This window comes from Sceloporus undulatus, chromosome 2 (genome assembly GCF_019175285.1).
Source record: "Sceloporus undulatus isolate JIND9_A2432 ecotype Alabama chromosome 2, SceUnd_v1.1, whole genome shotgun sequence".
In the NCBI taxonomy this organism is placed as follows: domain Eukaryota; kingdom Metazoa; phylum Chordata; class Lepidosauria; order Squamata; family Phrynosomatidae; genus Sceloporus; species Sceloporus undulatus.
In genome coordinates this window covers 82,533,580-82,554,611 of record NC_056523.1, presented here as the reverse complement: position 1 = coordinate 82,554,611, position 21,032 = coordinate 82,533,580, and the positions used below count along the sequence as shown (strand labels likewise).

Genomic DNA, 21,032 nt, shown 5'->3' with positions numbered 1-21,032 from the left:
AAGCATGGATCTTTTACAAGTGTAACAGCCAAAGCAAGTTTCCAAAAGCTTCCAGGAACAAGACTCTTGACAAAACATTAGACCACAGAATGCTAGCATCCCGTAAAGTTTGAAATAAGGAATGTTTTCAGGGGCTCCAGTTACACAGTGCCCTACAATAAACTGGCATGAATAAAGCAGATGTTTACACAAGAGCCAGTCACAGCAGATCAGACAGTTGAGGCCAAAAAACTTCCAGAAAAAACCTCCAACATCATGGTGGTTTGCTCATCATAAAATTTACCTGTACACAGAAGCACAGGGCTATATGACAGAAATACACTGGCAGGATGGCTGCGGTTTGTGCTGTACAGAAGAAACTTTTGAAATGAAGAGATCGATAAATCCATAAAGAGTTTAAGCAAAAGCCGTTGAAATAATGAGTATTCAAACTGTGTTAAAAAGAGAGTCCCACCTCCTTTTTGTATTATGGGACTGTTAAAAGCAATTTAAACCCTTCTTTTTTAAATTTAAGTTGTTACAAGGTTTGTCACTTCTAATTACAATACATGCTTACAAGCATAGTTTCACCTGCCATTTACCACACCTTTATCCAGTCACAATAGTACAATGCAAACTTGCATACCCTGACAATTTTGTACTACAAATGGATTTTTACTATTTTTGTAGTAAATTATTTCACTAGTCATGGAATGGGATGAGTTTTTTTAAAAAGGGTATCAATACACTGCATACTGTGAGCCTGTACATCAATCCACTTGAATTCAGTAATGCATATTTGTAGTTGCGTTGGCATGAACTGTAGCTTTATTGATACATAGTAGAGATCTTCCATTATAGTAAATCCTATACTGTTACAATAATGACCACAAGAGATGCATTGGGAAGGGTTTTTTTTTTAATTCCATGGAAGAGTCGGGCATAAAGACATGAGCACAAAATATCACAAAATAAATTAAACATCAGTCAAAAAGCTGGATCACCGTTTACTGTGCAGAAGCAGTGATGACAATTAGCAAGAACTAGAATGCTATCAAAGGAACATACATCGAAGATGTAGTTGAAAGGAGGATGGATCAGATATTAAGTAAGTCGCTTAGCTACATCACAACCTCATCATTTATGGAAAGGACACAGACCTCTTTGGGGCATAGAAAAGCTTAGTGAGGAAGTCTCTATTAATCGTGCCATTAAACAAAATAATGGATATTCTAAGGCTGTTATCTCATTATCATAATGTAAAGCCAACCTGCATCTTAAAAGTTTAGATCAGCAGTGGACACAGTACAGCCCTCCATATGTTAACACTACACCTCCAAGAAGCCCTAGCTAGGATAGCCAGTTATGAGGAATTGGGACTTTTGCGTCCCTTGTTTAAATCAAGAAAGCAAGGAAAGTACATGCGCCACTTGCTTCCAACTGGATACAGAAAGTCCTCCACAGTCTGACAGAAACATGTGAAAAGACACAATTACATCACTTGTTACTAATGTTTACAACTAAGTTGCTCTAAGCAATTTACTTTGCATCCCTCTATATCCAGAATAAAAATTAATGCCCAATGTCCCTTTCTCAATAATTATACTCCCATTTCATATCCTTTTCCTAATAGTGCCACTAAAAATTCTCATGCCCCTGAGATCAAATGTAATAGCCATGATTCCCTTTTTCTTTTCTTTTACAACTTGCTTCTCTGGGAATGAAAGATCTTTCCCATGATATGGTGAACGATTTAACATCAAGAGCAGAATTCACAAAGAGTATCATGAATCTCATACTATAGCCCTCAAATGGGCACTATTCTTTCTTCATATTCTTAAGGCATGGATCTCTTACAAGTGAAACAGCCAAACCAGGTTTCCAAAACCTTCCAGGAACAAGACTTGTCACAAAACACTAGACCAGAGAATGCTAGCTTCCTGTAAAGGTTTAAAGAAGGAATGCTTTAAGGGGCTACAGTTGCACAGTGCCCTACAATAAACTGGCAGGAAAAAAACAGATGTCACAAGAGCCAGTCACAGCAGATCAGACAGCCGAAGCCAAAAACACCTCCCCAAAACCCTCCAACATAATGGTGGTTTGCTCATTATAAAATTTACCTGTAAACAGAAGCACAGGGCTATATATCAGAAATACACTGGCAGGATGGCTATGATTTGTGCTGTACAGAAAAAACTTTTGGAATAAAGAAAGCAATAAATTCATAATCCCACTCAGTGTTGTTTCATCACCATTACTACAACAGACCTTCCTATGTCAGCTGAATGAAATGGGAAAGGCAAGGACCATTCAGTCCATTATAAAATAAGAAGAGCATGACCACGCCCCATTAAGCAGAGGTGTCTCTAGAATCCAGTTGGAGTGAGCACATTCATGTCCCGAGGTTTGAGGTTATGAGAACGTGGGGACTGCCTCTTTTCTTCCATAGCTGGAATGTCCATCCTGGGGGGCTTAAAGGTTGTAGAATCCTCCCCCAGCCGAGTAGCCTGGGCACGCATTAGTTCCATTGGAGATGGCTTCTGGGCACCCTTATATGACTGGATGGTAAAGCCCCCTAAGGGAAAAAATATACAACGCAGGTAAGAACAGAATATCAGGATGTAACCATGCATGCCTGATTTCATTTCATTTTCTGACTAGCTTTTGAATGTACAGTCGACCCTTCTTATACACAGGTTTTTTATACATGGATTCAAGCATCCACGGTTTGAAAATGTTCAAAAAAAGTATAAATTTCAAATATCAAACCTTGATTTTCCATTTTTTATAAGGGACACCATTTTACTATGTCATTATATTTAATGGGACTTGAACATCCATGGGGGATCTTGGAACCAAACCCCAGCATATAACATGGGTCCACTGTAGTTGTCAGATCCTGTACCACAAATTATGAAAAGCTGCAGATGACAGAAAATCATCTTACTCGCATTCTTGTCTGCAGCTTCCATTCAATTCTGGCACATGTTCATGTGTTTCATTTTTAGGGCCATTCCTAATCTTAACTCTGTGGCTTTCGTCTTTCAAGCCAAAACTGAATTCTAGATCTGAACTTCTCCTTTGCTATTCTCTCCATTTTTAAAGTGAGCACACACTGCTGTCATTCCTATCATTAAAATCACACTATACAGTACCTGTGCCAGTATTTGATCTCTGAAGCGTCCTTGGTCCAAATAAGCTCCATTTTTCTGATGATGCTTTATCACCATCCCCACTGCTGGAGTCCATTGGTACAAGATCAGTGCCAGTGATGGAATTGGAGGTTCCCTGACTAAACCAGCCTCTGCATGAAAGAACAAACTAAGAACTCAAACTGGATGCACAGATTACAGCAGCATTATATAGTTCAACCTTCAACATAACATTTCAAGTAGATTTACATAAGATTTATAGAAGGTAAACTCCAGGGAACTTTTATTTTGGGCAATTTCACAAAATATCTAAACAATGCATATTATTAAAAACAGAACCCATATAAACTAGGCATACTTCTAATATGGACAGACCTTCACAATATCCAAAGGAAGCTGGGATTCAAAGTTCTTTAAGCATGTCAAGTTCCTTTCACTTTGCCCTATTAGAAAATATACCTGTATGTGCGCTTGGGAGAGGACTGGGGAGTGCTGCTTGGGGTAGACTGAGCAGAAGAAACCTGTTTATCTTCTTTTGCCATCTCTCCACTTTGCATCTTCAGATTCTGTTAAAAAAAACAAAGACATACAAATGGAAGCTTTCCAAATCTAGCAAGTGAACAACCAATAGTGAAAGTTGACAACTTACTTCATCAGTAAGACATTGGTAATAAAAGTATTTAGTGTCAAGACTTTACATGGAGCATAGCACAGACTAGAACCATTTCAAGACCTGGCAGCTTTCAAATGACCACCCTCTATAATAGAGCAGTACATTCAGATCAATATGAGCTTCAGTGGCTAGACATATACCTTGGGGTCTAAAAGTTTTTGCGTCCTTAAGTTTGGATTCCCTTTCCAGGCTAGGCTCTGGGTGGATGATATCAAGGGTGAGACTCTGCCCCAAACATCTACCTGAAAGTCACTTGGCCCCTTCCCAATACCCACTTCAACATCCTCCATGTACGGGCACAAAGAATGTCCTTTCCCATGCCCCTCACTATCCCACTGGACAGAAATGGGGACATGAAGGTAATCCTGCTCCTACTTTCAATCAGTGATCATGAAACACAGTGTACTGAAACAGGTTGAAATTCCTCTCTTATCTTTAATCAGTGACTAGAAATAATGGATCTTTCCCAGCTTCCCAACTGGGACAGTGAAAGAGGCCAGGCAGAATCATGTTCATTCCCATAGCTAATCAGATGTATCAGTGACTTCTCCCTCACTCTGCTTGCCTTTCCAAATGCAAAGACTAGTGTCAGGCAAAAGAATCTCTTTTTCTCCAAAGAGTGGTGCTGAACAACTACTGGACACTCTGTAGGCTGGATGAAGATGGGAGAGAGAAGTATGCCTTCACTGACACACACAGTTAGCTTCATTGTGAATGCTTAGGACCTGAACTGAGAACTGTATTCATTCTATTTGCATGTGATATATGACTTGCACAGTGAACTGAAACAGGAGGGAAAAAACCAAGCCAATCATAATATGATAAAGACACCCATCGACAAAAAATCCACCCCTTCACAGAATGTTATAATTGACCAGCTCTACCAACTAAAGTAATTGACTAACTAGAAGTCCTGTGGGACTCAAACACCTTACATGGAGTGACTCAGCCACACGATGGTACTTTGTCTCCTCTGCAGTGAGGCCCTTGTGGGGAGTATATCCGGCATCTCTCAGCCCTGCCTGCTGCTCAAAGCGCTGAATGCTCTCCTGAGTTTGTTCTAGAACGGACAACATAACACATTCACACAAGCCACAAAACACCACTGCCTGCCACAGAGTTCTATGAGACAATGTCATAACAGCATTCATGGGTTGGATGGGGTTACAACCATATATTACAAACAGCCAGAACAACTGAATCGGAAACTTTCTGAAGATGGAGATTCTAACAGATGGAAGCAAACAGAATGTGATTAATAGAGAGGTCAGCAAAGCAAGGTAATTTAGTACTATGTGAGTTCTTTCTGAAAGATCTGCTGTTATATTTTTAAACTCCAATCAGATGTTATCAACCAAGAATGAGCAACCAGGATCTTCCATGTGACTGGACTTCAACTCCCATCAGCCTAGGGCAGCCTAACCAATGGTAAGGGATTATGAGAATTGCAATGCAATACCAAGATGGACACAGTTGCCCACCACTGTTCTAAACCATTTTTTTGGGGGGGACCACTTTTATTATATTTGGATGACTCTTTGTTGTAAATTTGTATGTGTGGAATCAAAATGCTGGCCATGAAAGGAGGACGCTTTAAGGAGTATCTTAAGAACACAGGATGCTGCCTTATAACAACTCATACCAGTAGTTCATCTAGCTCAACTGGCAACTGACAGCTTTCTTTAAGACTTTAGAGTAGTCTTTTCCTAACCTACATGGGGACCCAACGACTTTGACGTTGGGCATGCAAAACTGGTGCTCTCTCACAGATCTACAAAGGCATATTTATGTAGTATGCTCATAACATGCATAAGTCTTAGCAAGTGAATTGAGAACAGATTGAACTAGGGAGCTCCAAAGACAGAAAACCACTGCAGCCCAGTATTGTGTGGAAGATGCTTCCATTACACCCAAGTAATGCTGACTGATTTATGCATATAATGCACAAATATAATTTATCTGTGCATTAACTGGAAAGGCAATGTAATGCTAACAGCCTGTCCATTTTCGCAGCTTAATTTAGTACTAACTCAGTAGAAGTCTTCACTTAGTTATTTAGAAAACTAATATTTTTAATTTTTCCTTAAAATATTTAAGAACTACTAATAGTCTGCATAGGTATTCATTTTAAAACCACATTTACTAGAGAAATGGAATGAGTGGACCAAACTAACAACTAAGTACTGGCAGTAAAGGTCCGCTAAAACTGCAACAAAAAGTGCATTTCTGAAGAACTGATGGGCAATGTTTCTTCTACCAGCTTGCATGCTTGGCAAAAACAAAAATACGATTCTGAAGGTAAAGCATTTTCAGATATGTTCTCACAGCATTCTGCTTAAAGCTAAGGGAACTGTCCGCTTCAATTATGACTGAAGTAAGCAACTTGTGCCTTCCAGATACTGTTCGGATGGCAACATTAGCTGTGCTGTCTAGGGTTAAAGGAAACTGCAGGCCAAAGAAAATCTAGAGAGCTAAATGTTATCCTCACCCAACTATCCATTCTTACTTTAGGATAACCAATCTCTTTCTAGAACCTTCTGAATGGAGACAGCCATATCATATAATCAGAACAACAGGAGTAGCCTGTTTGGATATACTGTAGTCTCTTAGGACAAAATTCCATGTCTTGGTTATCTAGCCTACAAGATTAATACAAGAGCTCTTACTTGTAATGAGAGAATTCATGATGATGTGGGTGGCCTTGGCCTTCACCACTGGAACCTTGTTCACAGTCTCAGTGGAAGATGAAGGGATTATGGCAGATGAATGCATGCTAGTCTCCCCTTCCTCAACCTGTGCAGAGGAAGCCAGGTAAAATTTGAGGAGAAAGAGACAAAATTACCCCGGGAGAATCAAAAGCTTCTCCTGATCCCCATGGGAATGAGATCAGACACTACATCTGTACAAATAGACGAAAAACATTACTCTTGTCAAAGAACATCAGATGTATGAATAGATGAAACATTTTCTCCTACACTGGGGATAATTCCCATTCTCTCAGCTCATTTGCCCACCCTAAGATGACAACTATGGTTTTAAGTTCTGGAGTGGAAAGCCAGAATCAGAATGGCAATGTCCATAATTGATTATTCCACAAGCCACAGCTATTTAATTTTTCTAAGAATATATTTACAAAATACTGTGTTAAAAACTGATTAACTACATTAAATATATTTAAGATGTCTCAGATGATTATAATATACTTCTGAACTGAAAATATCCTATTTATTATGGTAGTAAACATATATGAAAATATTAATATTAATACACACTTTCCAGAATGACTGAAGTGGAAATAGGATTTTTTAAAATTAGTCTGTGTGCTTTTTACATTTTAATGATGTTTCCAAACCACGATTTAAAACACATTGTTTTAAAGCAACAGGGACTCTATTTTTGTTAAGGAAACAATTGACTAAAATATGAGGCTTGTACATGCTTTCCATCAAAGATGTGCTGTATAGGTAAGGTACTAACTTGCGCTGCAGCACTTTCATTTGTTTCATCAAAGACAATTCACCAAGTTTGAAAAGTAAATGCCATTATCATCATTACCACTACCAGGCTTTAAAGACTGCATCTACAGTACTTATTATAGGTGCCACCCAACACATTTAATTTCAGTAGACAATTCATGTAAAATGTAATGCTGTCCTCATGGGGACAATACAACTGGAATCCACTGGAAATCTTACACTACCTCAGCATTCACTCAAGGGACTTCATACCTTAGAAAGTTCCTCATATTTGCGTTCAGGAATAACTGGCTGTTTCCACAGGATATTGGAGTACATATTTGAAGGAGGAGGAGTCATTGGTGCTGTATCCTCCAGGGCATCATCATAACTGAATGCCCGGCGGCTCATTCCAATTGGCTGGGACATCTTTCCTAGGAGACTTCCAGAGCCATGCTCAATAGCTAAGGACAGAGATGGAAATTTCACAGTGGGCTGCACTTTTTGAACTTGAGTTCTTCCACAGCATGTAGTACTAATCACACCAGTATTTTTTTTTCATTTTCAAGATCCTTTAGGACCGTTATGCTAAGTCTTGAGAACAACTCTGATTTAACTGTTAACAAATAAAGGAAAGCTATGCCATGCCACACTATGATCTCAGCAATATTGTTGATCCAGTTAGATAATTTCAACAATCAAGGGTTAAAACTGACAGAGCTGGAAGATTTCTAGGTCAAAAATCCTAGAAACAGCACTACTCACATGTTGCTACTGTGTATTAGTTCAACAGCACCATTTAGTTTAGAGCTGCTAAAATCCTACTCATATCCCACCATGTTATACACTGGGCCCTTGCTATCTGCTGAAGTTTGGTTCCATTATATACCCTCCCCCTGCCATGGATACCAAAATCCACGGATGCTCAAGCCTCATTCAATACAATGGCATAGTGAAATGATGTCCATTATATAAAATGCCAAAATCAAGGTTTGCTTTTGAGGCTATAGTGTTTTCAAACTGTTGATCCATGGATAAAGAATCTATAGATATGGAAGGCCAACTGTACTGACATCCCACTGCTTTTTATTTTACTTCTTCCATACATGCACACTGTAAATCTATTTCCTTTTAAAGATCTGCAAGCATTCTAATATCAAAAATATAAGGTGAAGGTAAAGGTATTCCCCTGTGACAGGGTCATCAAGTCGTGTCTGACTGTAGGGGGTGGTGCTGATCTCTGTTACTAAGTCGAAGAGCCAGCATTTTCAAATACTGTGATCATATGGCCAGCATGACTGCTCAGGACGCTATTTACCTTCCCCACCAAAGTGGTACCTATTTATTTACTTGGATTTGAGTGTTTTTGAACTACTATGTTGGCAGAAGCTGGGACTAGTAGAGATGGGAGCTCACTCCATCACATGGCACTTGGGCCTCAAACTGCCAACCTGCTGATCTTGCAATCAATAGAATCAGTATTTTTTGTGGGGTTTTCAGGCTATGTGGCCATGTTCTTATAGAGTTTATTCCTGTCGTTTTGCCAGCATCTGTGGCTGGCACCTTAGGAGAATGATAGAGTCAGTGTCTTAACCACTTGAGCCACCATGTCTCATCAAAAATATAATCAAATATTAAAAAGTCAAGGCTGGAAAAACTGTGTGTGTACGCACACCCTCAAGTCACCTGCTGACTTTTCGCAATCTCATACATTTCGTAGAGTTTTCTTAGGCGAGAAATCCTCAGAGGTGGTTTTGCCCGTTACTTCTTCTGAAACACATCCTCTAGCACCTGATATTCCTTGGCAGCCTCACATTCAAGTACTAACCAGGACTAAGCTTGTTAAGCTTCCAAAATCAGACAGGATCTGGTATCCTTAGGGTATTGGCATAGGCATAGGGTATGCATAGATACTTAGAAATACAATTCTGTTGTAATGGGATCTGATCAGTGATGCCTATAGTCAATGGCACTTTCCCTGAATTGATTGCAGTCGATTACCTTTTTCTTCCAACACACATATAAAACTACACTCTTCAATTTCAATAAATACATTCTAGAGCAAGTTAAATTCAGGAAATGAGAGCAATATTTAACATCACGATAATTAAATAAAAAATCCTGTAAGTGGCCTGAAAGATTGCTTGGAGAAACTTAAAACCAGCCTTAAAGAACTCTCAAAACATCACTACCTCATTTTATTAGGATTAGTCATCAACTTCTAATAAAAATATGCTTATCATTATTCAGTGTAACTCAGGGGGAAAAGTGACAGACAACTGCAACCCAAAAAACTACCAACACAGATACAGTATAGACACAAATGACTAACAGCCCCACTGAGCAGGGCCAGGCTTTAAGGTGCTATTGCCTGCAGTTTGGTATAACCTCTTGGAGAGTTTGAATTGAGATACTAGTGATATTGTATTATAATTACCACTGGACACTTGGTTCAAGATTTAGCATTTACTTAGAGAATGAGTTTTACCAGGAACATCTCTTCGTTGTGAAGCCATGATTGCAATTCCAGGTGTTTCGCTATACGGAAATCCAGAACAGGACTGTTGTTACTGTTGTTACCTAATAAAAATAAAGGGTATTTTGATGTGCAAAAGTTTTCAACACTAGAATAAAGGATCCTCATCTCCTGTACAACCAAAGATAACGCTCCATTTTTTCAAAGCATGAAAGATAGCTATTCATCTTTAAGACTTACATAGTACGATAACCTGACTAATTAGAAATTAATCAAAGCACCATCCTAATAAATGTTTCTGTCAAAAGGAAAAGAAAGCCAGAAGAGCTTACCCCAAGTTATGATGAAAGAAAGATGTCAAAAAAGGACCATTCTGTTGCTGAGGCTGACACTAGCAAACCATTCCCGCGAGCTTCCATGCAGACAGACTGACAAAGATTCAGAAGCAAGAAGATATTTACTGAACTAAAATGACAAAAAAACAGCCTACAATCACACAACTGAACTCATATCTTATTCAATACTACTATGTATTCTGTGCATGACTCCAACTATTTAAAAAGTACTGCTAGTGTATAATGCTTCAAGTGGCCCTAACCAGATATCCCAAAGAAACCTAAACTACGTAAGACTACAAGGTACCTGCAAAAGCACATGCTGTACATGTTACAGGTTAGAATATTAGTATTGTAATAGCATAAGGTCATAGAAAGCAATTTGAACATTCACCTGCACCTAGCAATCACCACCTTAGCAACATGTCAAGCTGGGTCCAGCAACTGCACCTGAATTCACAGTCACCTGAAATTGTTCAATATAACATAAAGCTGATAACAGCAGTGGCCTGTTCTTGAATTACCATTAATTTAAAAAATAATCTGCTAATTTAGCATATGAATTTAGTGTAGCTATGCATCCCACTATCTCAGGAGAGGTCCTCCAATAGAAAAACTCAAGATTTCTGACAACAGATAAATTATTGGGATCGGCAATTAGTATACTATACTGTAGTTTACTAGCCAGCATTGCTGGTGCCCCGTTCCAAGCACCTCCCTTAAGGACACATACACCAGAGATACTTCTACTGGCCTGACCCAAGTAATATCCTCAATACAGTATCAGCATCATGTCCAACTTGCACACAATTCAAAAAGCAAACAGGTGGTGTAAATGCAGCTTTAGAAGAACTATCACATTGGTGTGGCAGTAAGGAAGAGCCTGAAAACAGCTCATTCAGCAAGCTTGGCCAGGCTTCTACAAATCCTCCAGAGCAGTGGTGGGCAACCTGCAACCAAAGGGCTGCATGCCTAATGACATTACTGCAAGCGAGCAGTTCAGATCCCTGGCAAAAATGATAGGGGAAGAGGCTGAAAGAAAAAGAAAAAACCCCACAAATTAACCATGAGGGAATGTGGTCCCCACAACTTTTTTTTTTATTCTCCATGCTTGCTCTGGAAAACAGCAATATTTGCTCAGAATGAGAAAGCAAGTGAGATCTTCCTTCCCCAACATGGATGGCAGGGTGTGAGGAGTGGGAGCAGCATCTAGCACCTAACTACGAAAGTATTCATGAATTATCACCAGGCACACCAAATTCTACAATTGCCAAACCCCCAGGATAGGCAACAATGGGCATTTGGTCGGGAGGTTTAACCAACATCAGCATCTATTCACTTCAGTTAGGAAGAAAGTAACAGGGAGAAAGTAACTGTAAACAGGAGGTGGGGGAGAAAGCTGCAATATCATAAGAGAGAGGGGGGTTTCTTACACAGTGAACACATGTGCAGATTGACACAGAGAATTGTGTGTATGTTTTCCAGAGTCTAGAGAAGTTACTTATCTGAACTTATCTTCCAGAATCCCCTTCCCAGCCAGCATAGCCTCTTCACGAGGGGGCTGTGGGGTTCTGCAAAATCCAAGCAAGTAACTTTTCCGAACTCTGTGACTTAAAAGGAAACAAGTCTCACAGCATCCCACAGAGCTTATGCCCTAATACAGACTGAGGGCCCATACAGACAGGCCAAAATGAAGCTGCTTTGCATCACTTCGGAGGTATGTTGTTTAAATGACACACACATCTTAAGAGGCCAGAAGCTGCTCCAAAGCTGCACTCCAGTCTTTAGGACTGGAGCATGGCTCCAGTGCAGCTTCCAGCCTCTTAGGACGCATGCATCATTTAAACAGCCTACCTCCAAAGTGAACCGAAGCAGCTTTATTTTGTCCTGTCTCCCTTATCCCAAATTCTGATATCTGAAATACTCCAAAAAGCAAAGCTTTTCATGAGTGGCTGAGATACTGACACCTTAGCTTTCTGTTGGTTTAATGTACACAAACTTTGTTTCATGCACAAAATTATTTACAATGTTGTATAAAATTCCCTTCAGGCTGTGCATAAAACATAAATGAATTTTGTGTTTAGACATGGGTCCCATCTCCAGTGGCGTAGTGGTTTGCGTGTTGGACTATGCCTCTGAGACCAAGGTTCAATTCCCTGCTCAGCCATGAAACCCGCTGGGTGAGCTTGGGCTAATCACATTCTCTCAGCAATGGCAAACTTCCTCTGAACAAACTTGTCAAGAAAACCCCATGATAGTTTTGCCTTAGGGTCACCATAAGTTGGAAATGAGTTCAAGGCACACAACAACAAGCATGCAAATACAGGTTTTCCAAAATCCCCAAAAACCCCACAAAAACAGAAACACCTCTGGTCCCAAGCATTTCAGGTAAGGCAGACTCAACCAAAGCAGACTTCAAAGACAGTATGCAAAGGATTTTTGTAGCACCACCTTTAAGATAAACTGAGCAAAGGATGTTGTAGCATAAACTTTTGCCTATTTCCTCAGATGCATGGAGAAAGTAGACTAGGGCTGTATCCACGCTGCAGAATGAATGCAGTCTGACACCAGTTCAACTGCCATTGCTCCATGCTAGGGAATTCTGGGATTAGTAGTTTTGTGAAATATTTAGCCTTCTCTGTTAGATAGCCCCAGTGTCACCCCCCAAAAATAGAAATCCCAGAATTCCCTAGCATGCAGCCATGGCAGTTAAAGTGGTGTCAAGCTGCATTATTTCTGGAGTACAGATGCATGCAGCCTCAACCTACAAAAAACTCATGCGGCTTCTTTCGTTCAGTCAGTGTCAAAGATGCTACAAGATCCCTTTGCACACCTGCCTCCAGAAGCTGCTCCTTCCTTTCTCACTTATGGGTGGTGACCTGAAGTAAAACCCATCATGGGCTTTTCTGGGGATGATGTGCTCAGAGGGGATTTGCCATTAAGGCCCAGCGACCATGATCACCCCAGCTGGCAGAGCAAGGATCTGAACGCAGATCCCTCGGAGTCCCACATTCACTCTCTGGAGAAGTTACTTTTCACCATAAGAGGCCTCTTCTGTTCAAATCCCTTACCCACCCATCGAAGGAGGACCTGGGCAAAGAAAAACCCTGAGTCCAATCAGGGAAAAACAAGATAGATAGATAGATGATAGATAGATAGATAGATAGATGTGTGAAAGATGAAGAAATTAAAAAGAACAACAACAAAAAATGAAGACTAGAAGACGGACAACAAGGCTCAAGAGTCAAGAAGGCAGAGGTTAAAGAGATCCAAAAAGACAGGTAACAAAAATATACACTTAGCTTATATAAGGTAATAAACTAAAAATATTAAGCTTCTGTATGGTAGAGAAATATCCCAATGATGGACCAAAAGGAGGTTATTAATAGGAACAGACTAAGCAGAGGTGGATCAATGATGAAATCTGGCATATATATATATATATATATATATGACAGTTATGTAAACTTGGAAAGAGTTTGGTGGAAAGGGCATTATAAACAAATTGTTGTTTCTAATAATAATGTGTTTATAAGTTTGTTTACTGTTATTATTATTATTTATAATGCCCTTTGGTGGAAAGGATGTTATAAACATATTATTATTATTATTATTATTATTATTTGTTTATAAGTTTGTTTACTACAACAACAGTTTGTTTATAACACCCTTTGATGGAAAGGGCATTATAAACATATTATTATTAGTAGTTTGTTTCTAATAATAATGTGTTTATATGTTTGTTAATGATTATGATTATTTATGATGCCTTTTGATGGAAAGGATATTATAAACAAATTATTATTATTATTATTTTGTATCTAATAATAATTTGTTTATAACAGTTTAATAATAATAATATATTTATTATAAACAAACTGTTGTTGTTAGTTTGTTTATAATAACAATTTGTTTGTAAGTGTTGTTTATGACACCAATAATTATAATAGTAGTTTGTTTACAATGCCCTTCCCAGAGACCAAACATCAAACATATCATCAAAAACTGAACATAACCACACAAACAGACACACACATGTATGTATGACAAAAAGAGACACAATGAAAACTATAAAATGCCGAAACAATATAACTCCATCTCCCAGAATTCCATAGCCCTTGAGCCAGAAAGAGTTAAAGTTATTATATATAATAATAATAATAATAATAACAACAACAACACAGTTCTATCTGTCTCTATCTATCTCTCTCTCTCTATCTCTATGTGATCCCTGCCTGGCCGAGGAGGCTTCCCCGCCCGGAGGCACCTGCCTGGGGCCGCCCGCAGCCCTGGGACGGGGACTAACAATCCCTCTCCGGCCGCGAGTCAGGCAGGAGGCCCAGCAGGAGGAGGAGGAGGAGGAGGGAGGCGGCCGGGAGTGGAGGCCGCTCAGCGGCGCCCGGAGCCACCATGGCGGCGGCGGAGGAGGAGGATGAAGGCCCAAAGCTCAGGACCACAAGCAGCAGGAGGAGGAGGAGGAAATGCCGCCGCCAGGGGGCGCCCCACCTGCGAACACCGCCTCTCGCGAGACTTCAAGCCAACAGGGAGAGAGGGAGGGAGGAGGAGGAGGAGGAGGGGGCAGGAAGCGGGAGGAGGGCTCTCCTGACTCAGTGCCCGGACGCCTCCTCCCTTTCCCGGACGCGTCCTACATTTCCTTTTCTGCCCAGGAGGCATTGCCCAAATGTCCTCCGTTTGGAGCAGCATGGGTTTAATATTTATAGCACTACGTTTTTAGCTCATACATGTATGTCTGTGTGTGTGTATATATATATATATATATATATACACAGACATACATGTATGAGCTAAAAACGTAGTGCTATAAATATATATGGGAGTGCTTCTTCAAGGTCCTAGGCTGGACATATGTCCTCATTTCCCCGGTCCAGGAGGAATTCCAACATGTCCTCAATTTTGAGCAGCATGGATTTAATATTTGTAGGAGTATGTTTTAGCTTATATATATATATATACACACACACACACACACACACACACACACACACACACACATGTTCTTGAAGGTCCTGCATTCTGCGTTCAGAGTGACCAGAGGTCTTCCTTTTCCCATCATGTCCTACATTTCCGCCTTCTGTCCAGGAGGAATTTCAGTAATGTCCTCCATTTTGAGCATGGTCCGGAAGCATCATCCATTTATATTCATTTGAACGTTTTCAGCCTTTTTTTGGCCATGTCCTACATTTTTCTCAAATGCCTTCCATTCTGCGGTGCCTTGGTCCTCCTTTGCAGTTGTAGCATCTGGTTGTTCTGTGTTAACTGGCAAGTATAGGAGAAAGGAGGACAGGAGGGAAGACACTCAAGGGTCTCAAATATGTAGAGGACATTACATTCTCCTGCCTTTAAGGGTGCATCTACACCTGGGTAGAAACAATGCAGTTTGCCACCACTTTGGCGGCTGTAGCTCCATCCTATGGGAGTTGTAGCTTTGCAAAGTCTTTGGCCTTCTCTGCCAAAGAGTGCTGCTGCCTCAACAAACTACAAATCCCAGGATTCTGTAGAGTGGCGCCACGGCCATTAAAAAAGTGGTGTCGAACTGCATTAGTTCCACAATGTAGATGCACCCTAGAGAGTCAGAGTAGTGTACTGGTTCTGAGTGTTGGACTAGGACTCTGAAGATCAGTGTTCAAATCCTGGCTCAGCCATGGAAACCCGCTGGGTGAGCTTGGGCAAGTCACACTCTCTCAGCCTCAGAGGATGCCAATGGCGAACCCCCTCAGATTAAACTCACCAAGAAAACCCTGTGATAGATTTGTCTTAGGTTCACCATAAGTGACGCCACGTATGCACCCTATGTGCTATTTTGACACACGTTTTAAAAATATGTTTCCCTTGCTTTTCTGTCTGATGTTTGTAGTATTTTTTTGTCAGTTTATTGTTCAATATCTGTTACTGTTTTTATCTGCAAAATTGGATACTGTGGCATCCAATTTAGGCATTTTAACTGTAAATAGGGAGGGAGGCTGGGTTGTAAACAATGAGACAAACTTAAAACCTCTAGGGAGCATGACATTTTACTATCTAGATCAGGCAGAACAGGTTACAAGCCTGACCCTTTGACATTTTTAAATGGTAACAGGTAGGCTTTCACACACAAGCTGATTTCACTCCTGACTGTACAACCTCAGAGCCCCGTTAAGGAACAGAATAACTCTTCTGGAATATAATTGTAACAAATTTCTTACCTCACTTCCTACTGGCTTTTATCACCTGTCTATAACTGCAAAGCACTAATGTTGCATTTAAAGACGTAGGCTCTTGTCCACAAGACGATGCCATAGGAAATGTTAAATCTTCCCAGGTTAGCAGGGCTACCGCTCTGGGAATTATTGCTGCATAGTACCTTGAATATTTGGTTGGACTTGGACATGCAGGATTCTTTGTGGTGGTGTAGTACATTTTAAACTCTAAATGTCCTTCCACAAATGTATCTCAGGAAGTAGACTAAAGTCTAGGAAGGCTCATGCTGCCAACTTCTTTCATTCAGTGAGTCTCAAAGATGCTACAAAATCTCTCTACATACTGACTATTATTATTATTATTATTATTATTATTATTAACCTTTATTTATGATTGTATAGACTAACGTGGCTATGTGTTTGAATTTTGTCCTTCCACAAATGAGGAAATCTGTGTTGATCGACATCAGAAGGCGGTTGGAGTAGTTTTATAATCTACTAGGAGGAGGCCTTTTGTAAGGTTAGTGGGTCTCAATTGTCCTAATTCAAGACCAACATATACTAAAATACTTTAGAATACAACTTGTGAGGATTTCAGCTAAGCTTGGGGTGGCCCAGGGCATACTGAATGGGACTGCCAATGACTTCATTCTCCCAAATGATCAAAATGCATGTCTCTGAGTCTTACAAGGACTCTTAATGTATTATTCCAGCCTGAAAATGTGCCTTTGAGATGTCTTAAGTTCAAGATGAATGAGCTACCACAACAAAATATACATCTAATTTGATTAGTCAGATATAGGTAGCAATATGTGTCTCCACTGTCTCACCTCCATCATTTCACAGATTGAAAACCATAAGATATGTGGCCAAGCCACATCAGAGTGTGGTCAAGATGGTAGACATTATAAATGAGAAAGAACAGATAAGGTAGGGGAGGCTGCAGCAGTTTGTTTATGCCCAAGCCTACTGGGAAGGTAATTCAGTCCTGTGAGTCCTGGCTTCACTATTCCATGAGGCACAACAACCCTCATGGGGGGGGGGGGGCAACTTACACATTGAACTCCCAAATGTTTAAATCTTCTTATCTAGATCTGCATTTCTGAGCATTTGAGCACAAGAGAAGCATTATATGCCACAATTCTACTGTGCAACACTGAATGTATGGGGATTGCAAAGGAGAACTACATCTAGCACACAATTTCATATGCCAGAATCCTGTTGTGCAACACCAAGTATATAGAAGCCACAAAAGAGAACTGCATCTGGGACACTCTACCCTACTCTCTTTGTTTTGTGACCTTCTGAAAGCTGGCGACATACTGCATGCTTGCATCAGCAAACCTAGAAGGCTTGTTGCTAGGCAAGGGATTGCTTGACACAGCAGTTCTAGTCAATAGTCCCCTTGTTAATTATGTTTTAGTACATACAGGTCAGGAGGGGAGAGATGGAAAATCCTTTGGGGAGGGAGATTTCTCACACCTGGAGAAAAAGAGTATCTTTCTCCTATACAATGTGTTCAGTAGTTATCCAGTGCTGTGAATAATTGATCTCCTTGTTAAATAGCTCGTTTGGAGTCATAAGAAGTTTATCAGGTTTGTCATTGAGCTCCTGCTTTAGACCAATGGAATAAAACTGAAGAAATGGAATAAACCCAAAGCCTTTACATAGATTCAGAACTAGAGAAACCAAACTTCCTTTACTAAGCTTGTTATGTTTCTGTACATAACTAAGGTAGCATATGGAGAAGCACTAAAAATGTATTTCCAGATGCAAAGAAGTGGCCAATTTTCAGATGTTGGGGGCAGGGGGATTATCAAAAAACCAAGTTGGAACCAAGGGTTCATGAAAGGCTGAGGCTACTTGGTAATGAAGGAATTTCACACTATGTTCAAAGGCACTTTTCTTTATTATTAATTCCTATGGTGTCTGTTTGGGCTCTGACACAGATAAATGGCTCTGGCTTTGAGCATTTGCATGTTCTGGCTCAAAATAACACAGCCGCACAAATTTTATATCATAACTTGTTTGGTCTTGTTCAATTTTCTAGTCCTTTAAATCATAAACATACCTGGCCATGTTTACTTAAGAAACCCCATGGATTTCAATTGAATTTATTCCCAAGCAAAAATGATGGCCTAATATGTGGATCCTGACAGAAGTTATTTAGAAGAAAGGCCCATTGTAAAATGCATCAGTTTCTAAGCATGCATAACTAATATTGTAGTAGTGCAACTAATCCTATTCGTGGTTATCTGGGATTAAATTCCATATAATTGGGAGACAACTGATCACTAAAGTCAGAACCATCCAATCCACTGTATTCCCCATCTCCATGTAGGATGGGAGAGCTAGACAGAGAAGAAAATGGATAAGAAGAAAATAAACTAATTTGAGATGTGGTGCTAAAGAAGAGTAGTGAGGCCACTGTAGACAGCTGAAAAGATTAACCTTAATTGGCTCCAACTCATGGCAACCCTATGGATGAGACATCTCCAAGTCCTCCTGTCCTCCACTGCTCTGCTTCAGTCCTACAAATTCAGTCCCATAACCTTCCTGCTGAATCTATCCATCTGGCATGCGGTCTTCCTCTCTTTCTATTACCCTACACCAGGGGTAGGCAACCTGCGGCCCGCGGGCCGGATGCGGCCCGGCAAGGCCTTGGGACCGGCCCCAGCCTGGTCCTGCCGCCGATTGCCGCCGGGGCCTTTGGGGGGCAATTGTCTACAGAAGCCTCAGAAACATGCATTTATATTAACATTTTTTTTAAAGTCAGCAAATTTTTTCGCGTGTCTTCCATTTGTTTTTTAAAAAAGTGTCTTCCATTTGAAAATTTTGTCCTACATTTGTCCTGGTTTATTGATATATTTAATTTTTATTGATATATTTAATTTTTTGTAAAAATTATTTAATTATTTATTTTTTGGCTTCGGCCCCCCAGTTGTCTGAGGGACAGCAACCCGGCCCCCGGCTCAAAAAGGTTGCCTACCCCTGCCCTACACCTTTCCTAGCATTATTGTTTTTTCTAGTCATTCATACTTTCTTGTGATGCGGCTGAAGTACAACTGCCTCAGTTTAACCATCCTAGCTTCCAGGGAGAGTTCAGGCTTGATCTGTTCTAGGACCCATTTGTTTGTTTGTTTTGCCATCCATGGTATCCTCAGCACTCTTCTCCAGCACCACATCTCAAATGAGTTGATTTTCTTCTTATCCATTTTCTTCACTGTCTAGCTCTCCCATCCTACATGGAGCCGAGGAATACAATGGATTGATCTTTTGATCAGCTTTCTTCACTGCGCAGCTCTTGCATCCAGACATGGGGATGGGGCAGGGGCATCAATAGGGAGGTGCAGGGGGTTCAGGCAACACTGGGTGGCACCCAATGTGTATGGGGGGGGTGATGCCCCTGCTCCCCAAACACTTGCCTTCTGGCAGAAATGGGCTGTGGCATTCATCTGCATCCCTTTAAAATGGTAAAGAGGGTGTCAGTGGGGTGAGGCTCAGTGGAAGGAGAAAGGAGAGGCCCCATTTTTAAAAATTAAATTTTAAAATTTAAAAATATTATTCTTTTAAAACTCTATTTTAAAACATCACATTGTACCAAATTTTCACTCTTACACCTTTGAGACTCACTGAAAGAAAGAAATGGACAGCAGAGGCTTTCATAGACTTCAGTCTACTTCCTCAGATGCATTTGCAACTGTTAAGTGTGAATGAGCCCATATAAACAGGGCTTGGCAGGTCCTCACTTGAGTGCTGAGGAGAGGAAGTATGACCTGGAAATGTAGGACATTTATTTATTTATTTATTTACTTACTAACTTACTTACTTATTAGATTTCGATGCTGCCTTTCTCCCAGAAGGGACGGTTCACCAAAAAACCATTAAAAACTTGTTACAATTAAACAATTAAAACTTCACATCAAAGCAATATAAAATCACAAACATTAAAACCACCATAAAAACACGACAGCGTGCAGTTGGGGAGGGCGAAGGAGGACATTTAAGACAAAAGGGGGGGTGACCAAGTAACGAGTGCTAAAAACGCTCACAGAAACATAGACCCCTCTTCTTAGCCCTGCTCAGGAGGGGAGAGGACCTTCTCTCCTGCCTGGACCAGGGGGACCCAGAAGGCGTGGTACATGCCCTGTAACCTCTCGTCTTGATTTCTGCAACACGCTCTACATGGGGCTCTCCTTGTGCCAAGTTCAGAAGCTTCAGTGAGTTCAAAACATGGGGCCAGATTGGTCGCTGGAAAAGCCAGGTCTGACCATATAAGTAAGACCAGTCTTAAAACCCCTCCACTGGCTGCCAAGCAGCTTCTGGGCACAGTACAAGGTGTTGGGCATCACCTTTCAGCCCTACCTGGCTTGGGTCCAGGCTACCTATGGAAATGCCTCTCCCTATAATATACTCTCAGATCCTCTGGGAAGAACCTCCTCAGCCACAGAAGACCTGATCAGCTGCCCCTTTCTTTTCTGCTGCTCCGAAAGAGTGGAATGACCTGCCAGAGGAGATCCGTCTTATGCCTTTACGAAGGCTCTTCCCAGACTGAGCTCCCGAAGGAGGACTGTAGCCCTTCCTGCCGCCTCTAAGGGCCCACTCCTTTTGGCCTGGCTGAGATGGCATTCCTTAACTCTGGTATTTTAGTGTCGTGGCGGGAGGGGCCTTAGGGATGAGGAGTGGCTTCTCTTGTGCTTTAACTTTATTTATGCTGCATTTTACTGTGTTTGTCATTTTATTCGTGGGAAATAGAAATAAACCA

At 40.7% G+C, this 21,032-nt stretch overlaps 1 protein-coding gene across 5 annotated transcripts; it reads right to left on the bottom strand.

The window, feature by feature from the left end:
* Window positions 1-876: 876 nt before the first annotated feature.
* KIAA1191 (KIAA1191 ortholog) lies at window positions 877-14,551 on the bottom strand. Of its 5 annotated transcripts, none has more exons than XM_042447360.1 (9): window positions 14,338-14,551; window positions 10,068-10,200; window positions 9,748-9,839; window positions 7,533-7,723; window positions 6,471-6,597; window positions 4,740-4,864; window positions 3,591-3,697; window positions 3,135-3,283; window positions 877-2,554 (listed from the first exon to the last, which is right to left on the bottom strand). In XM_042447360.1, the coding sequence occupies exons 3-9, from the start codon at window positions 9,773-9,775 to the stop codon at window positions 2,346-2,348; spliced, it is 936 nt and encodes a 311-aa protein (XP_042303294.1). In that variant the 5' UTR covers window positions 9,776-9,839; window positions 10,068-10,200; window positions 14,338-14,551; the 3' UTR covers window positions 877-2,345. The 5 variants fall into 5 exon arrangements, with proteins under 5 accessions (XP_042303294.1, XP_042303295.1, XP_042303296.1 ...); XM_042447361.1 differs by having other exon boundaries at window positions 10,068-10,163; XM_042447362.1 differs by lacking the exon at window positions 14,338-14,551 and adding an exon at window positions 10,465-10,483 and having other exon boundaries at window positions 10,068-10,163.
* Window positions 14,552-21,032: the final 6,481 nt, after the last annotated feature.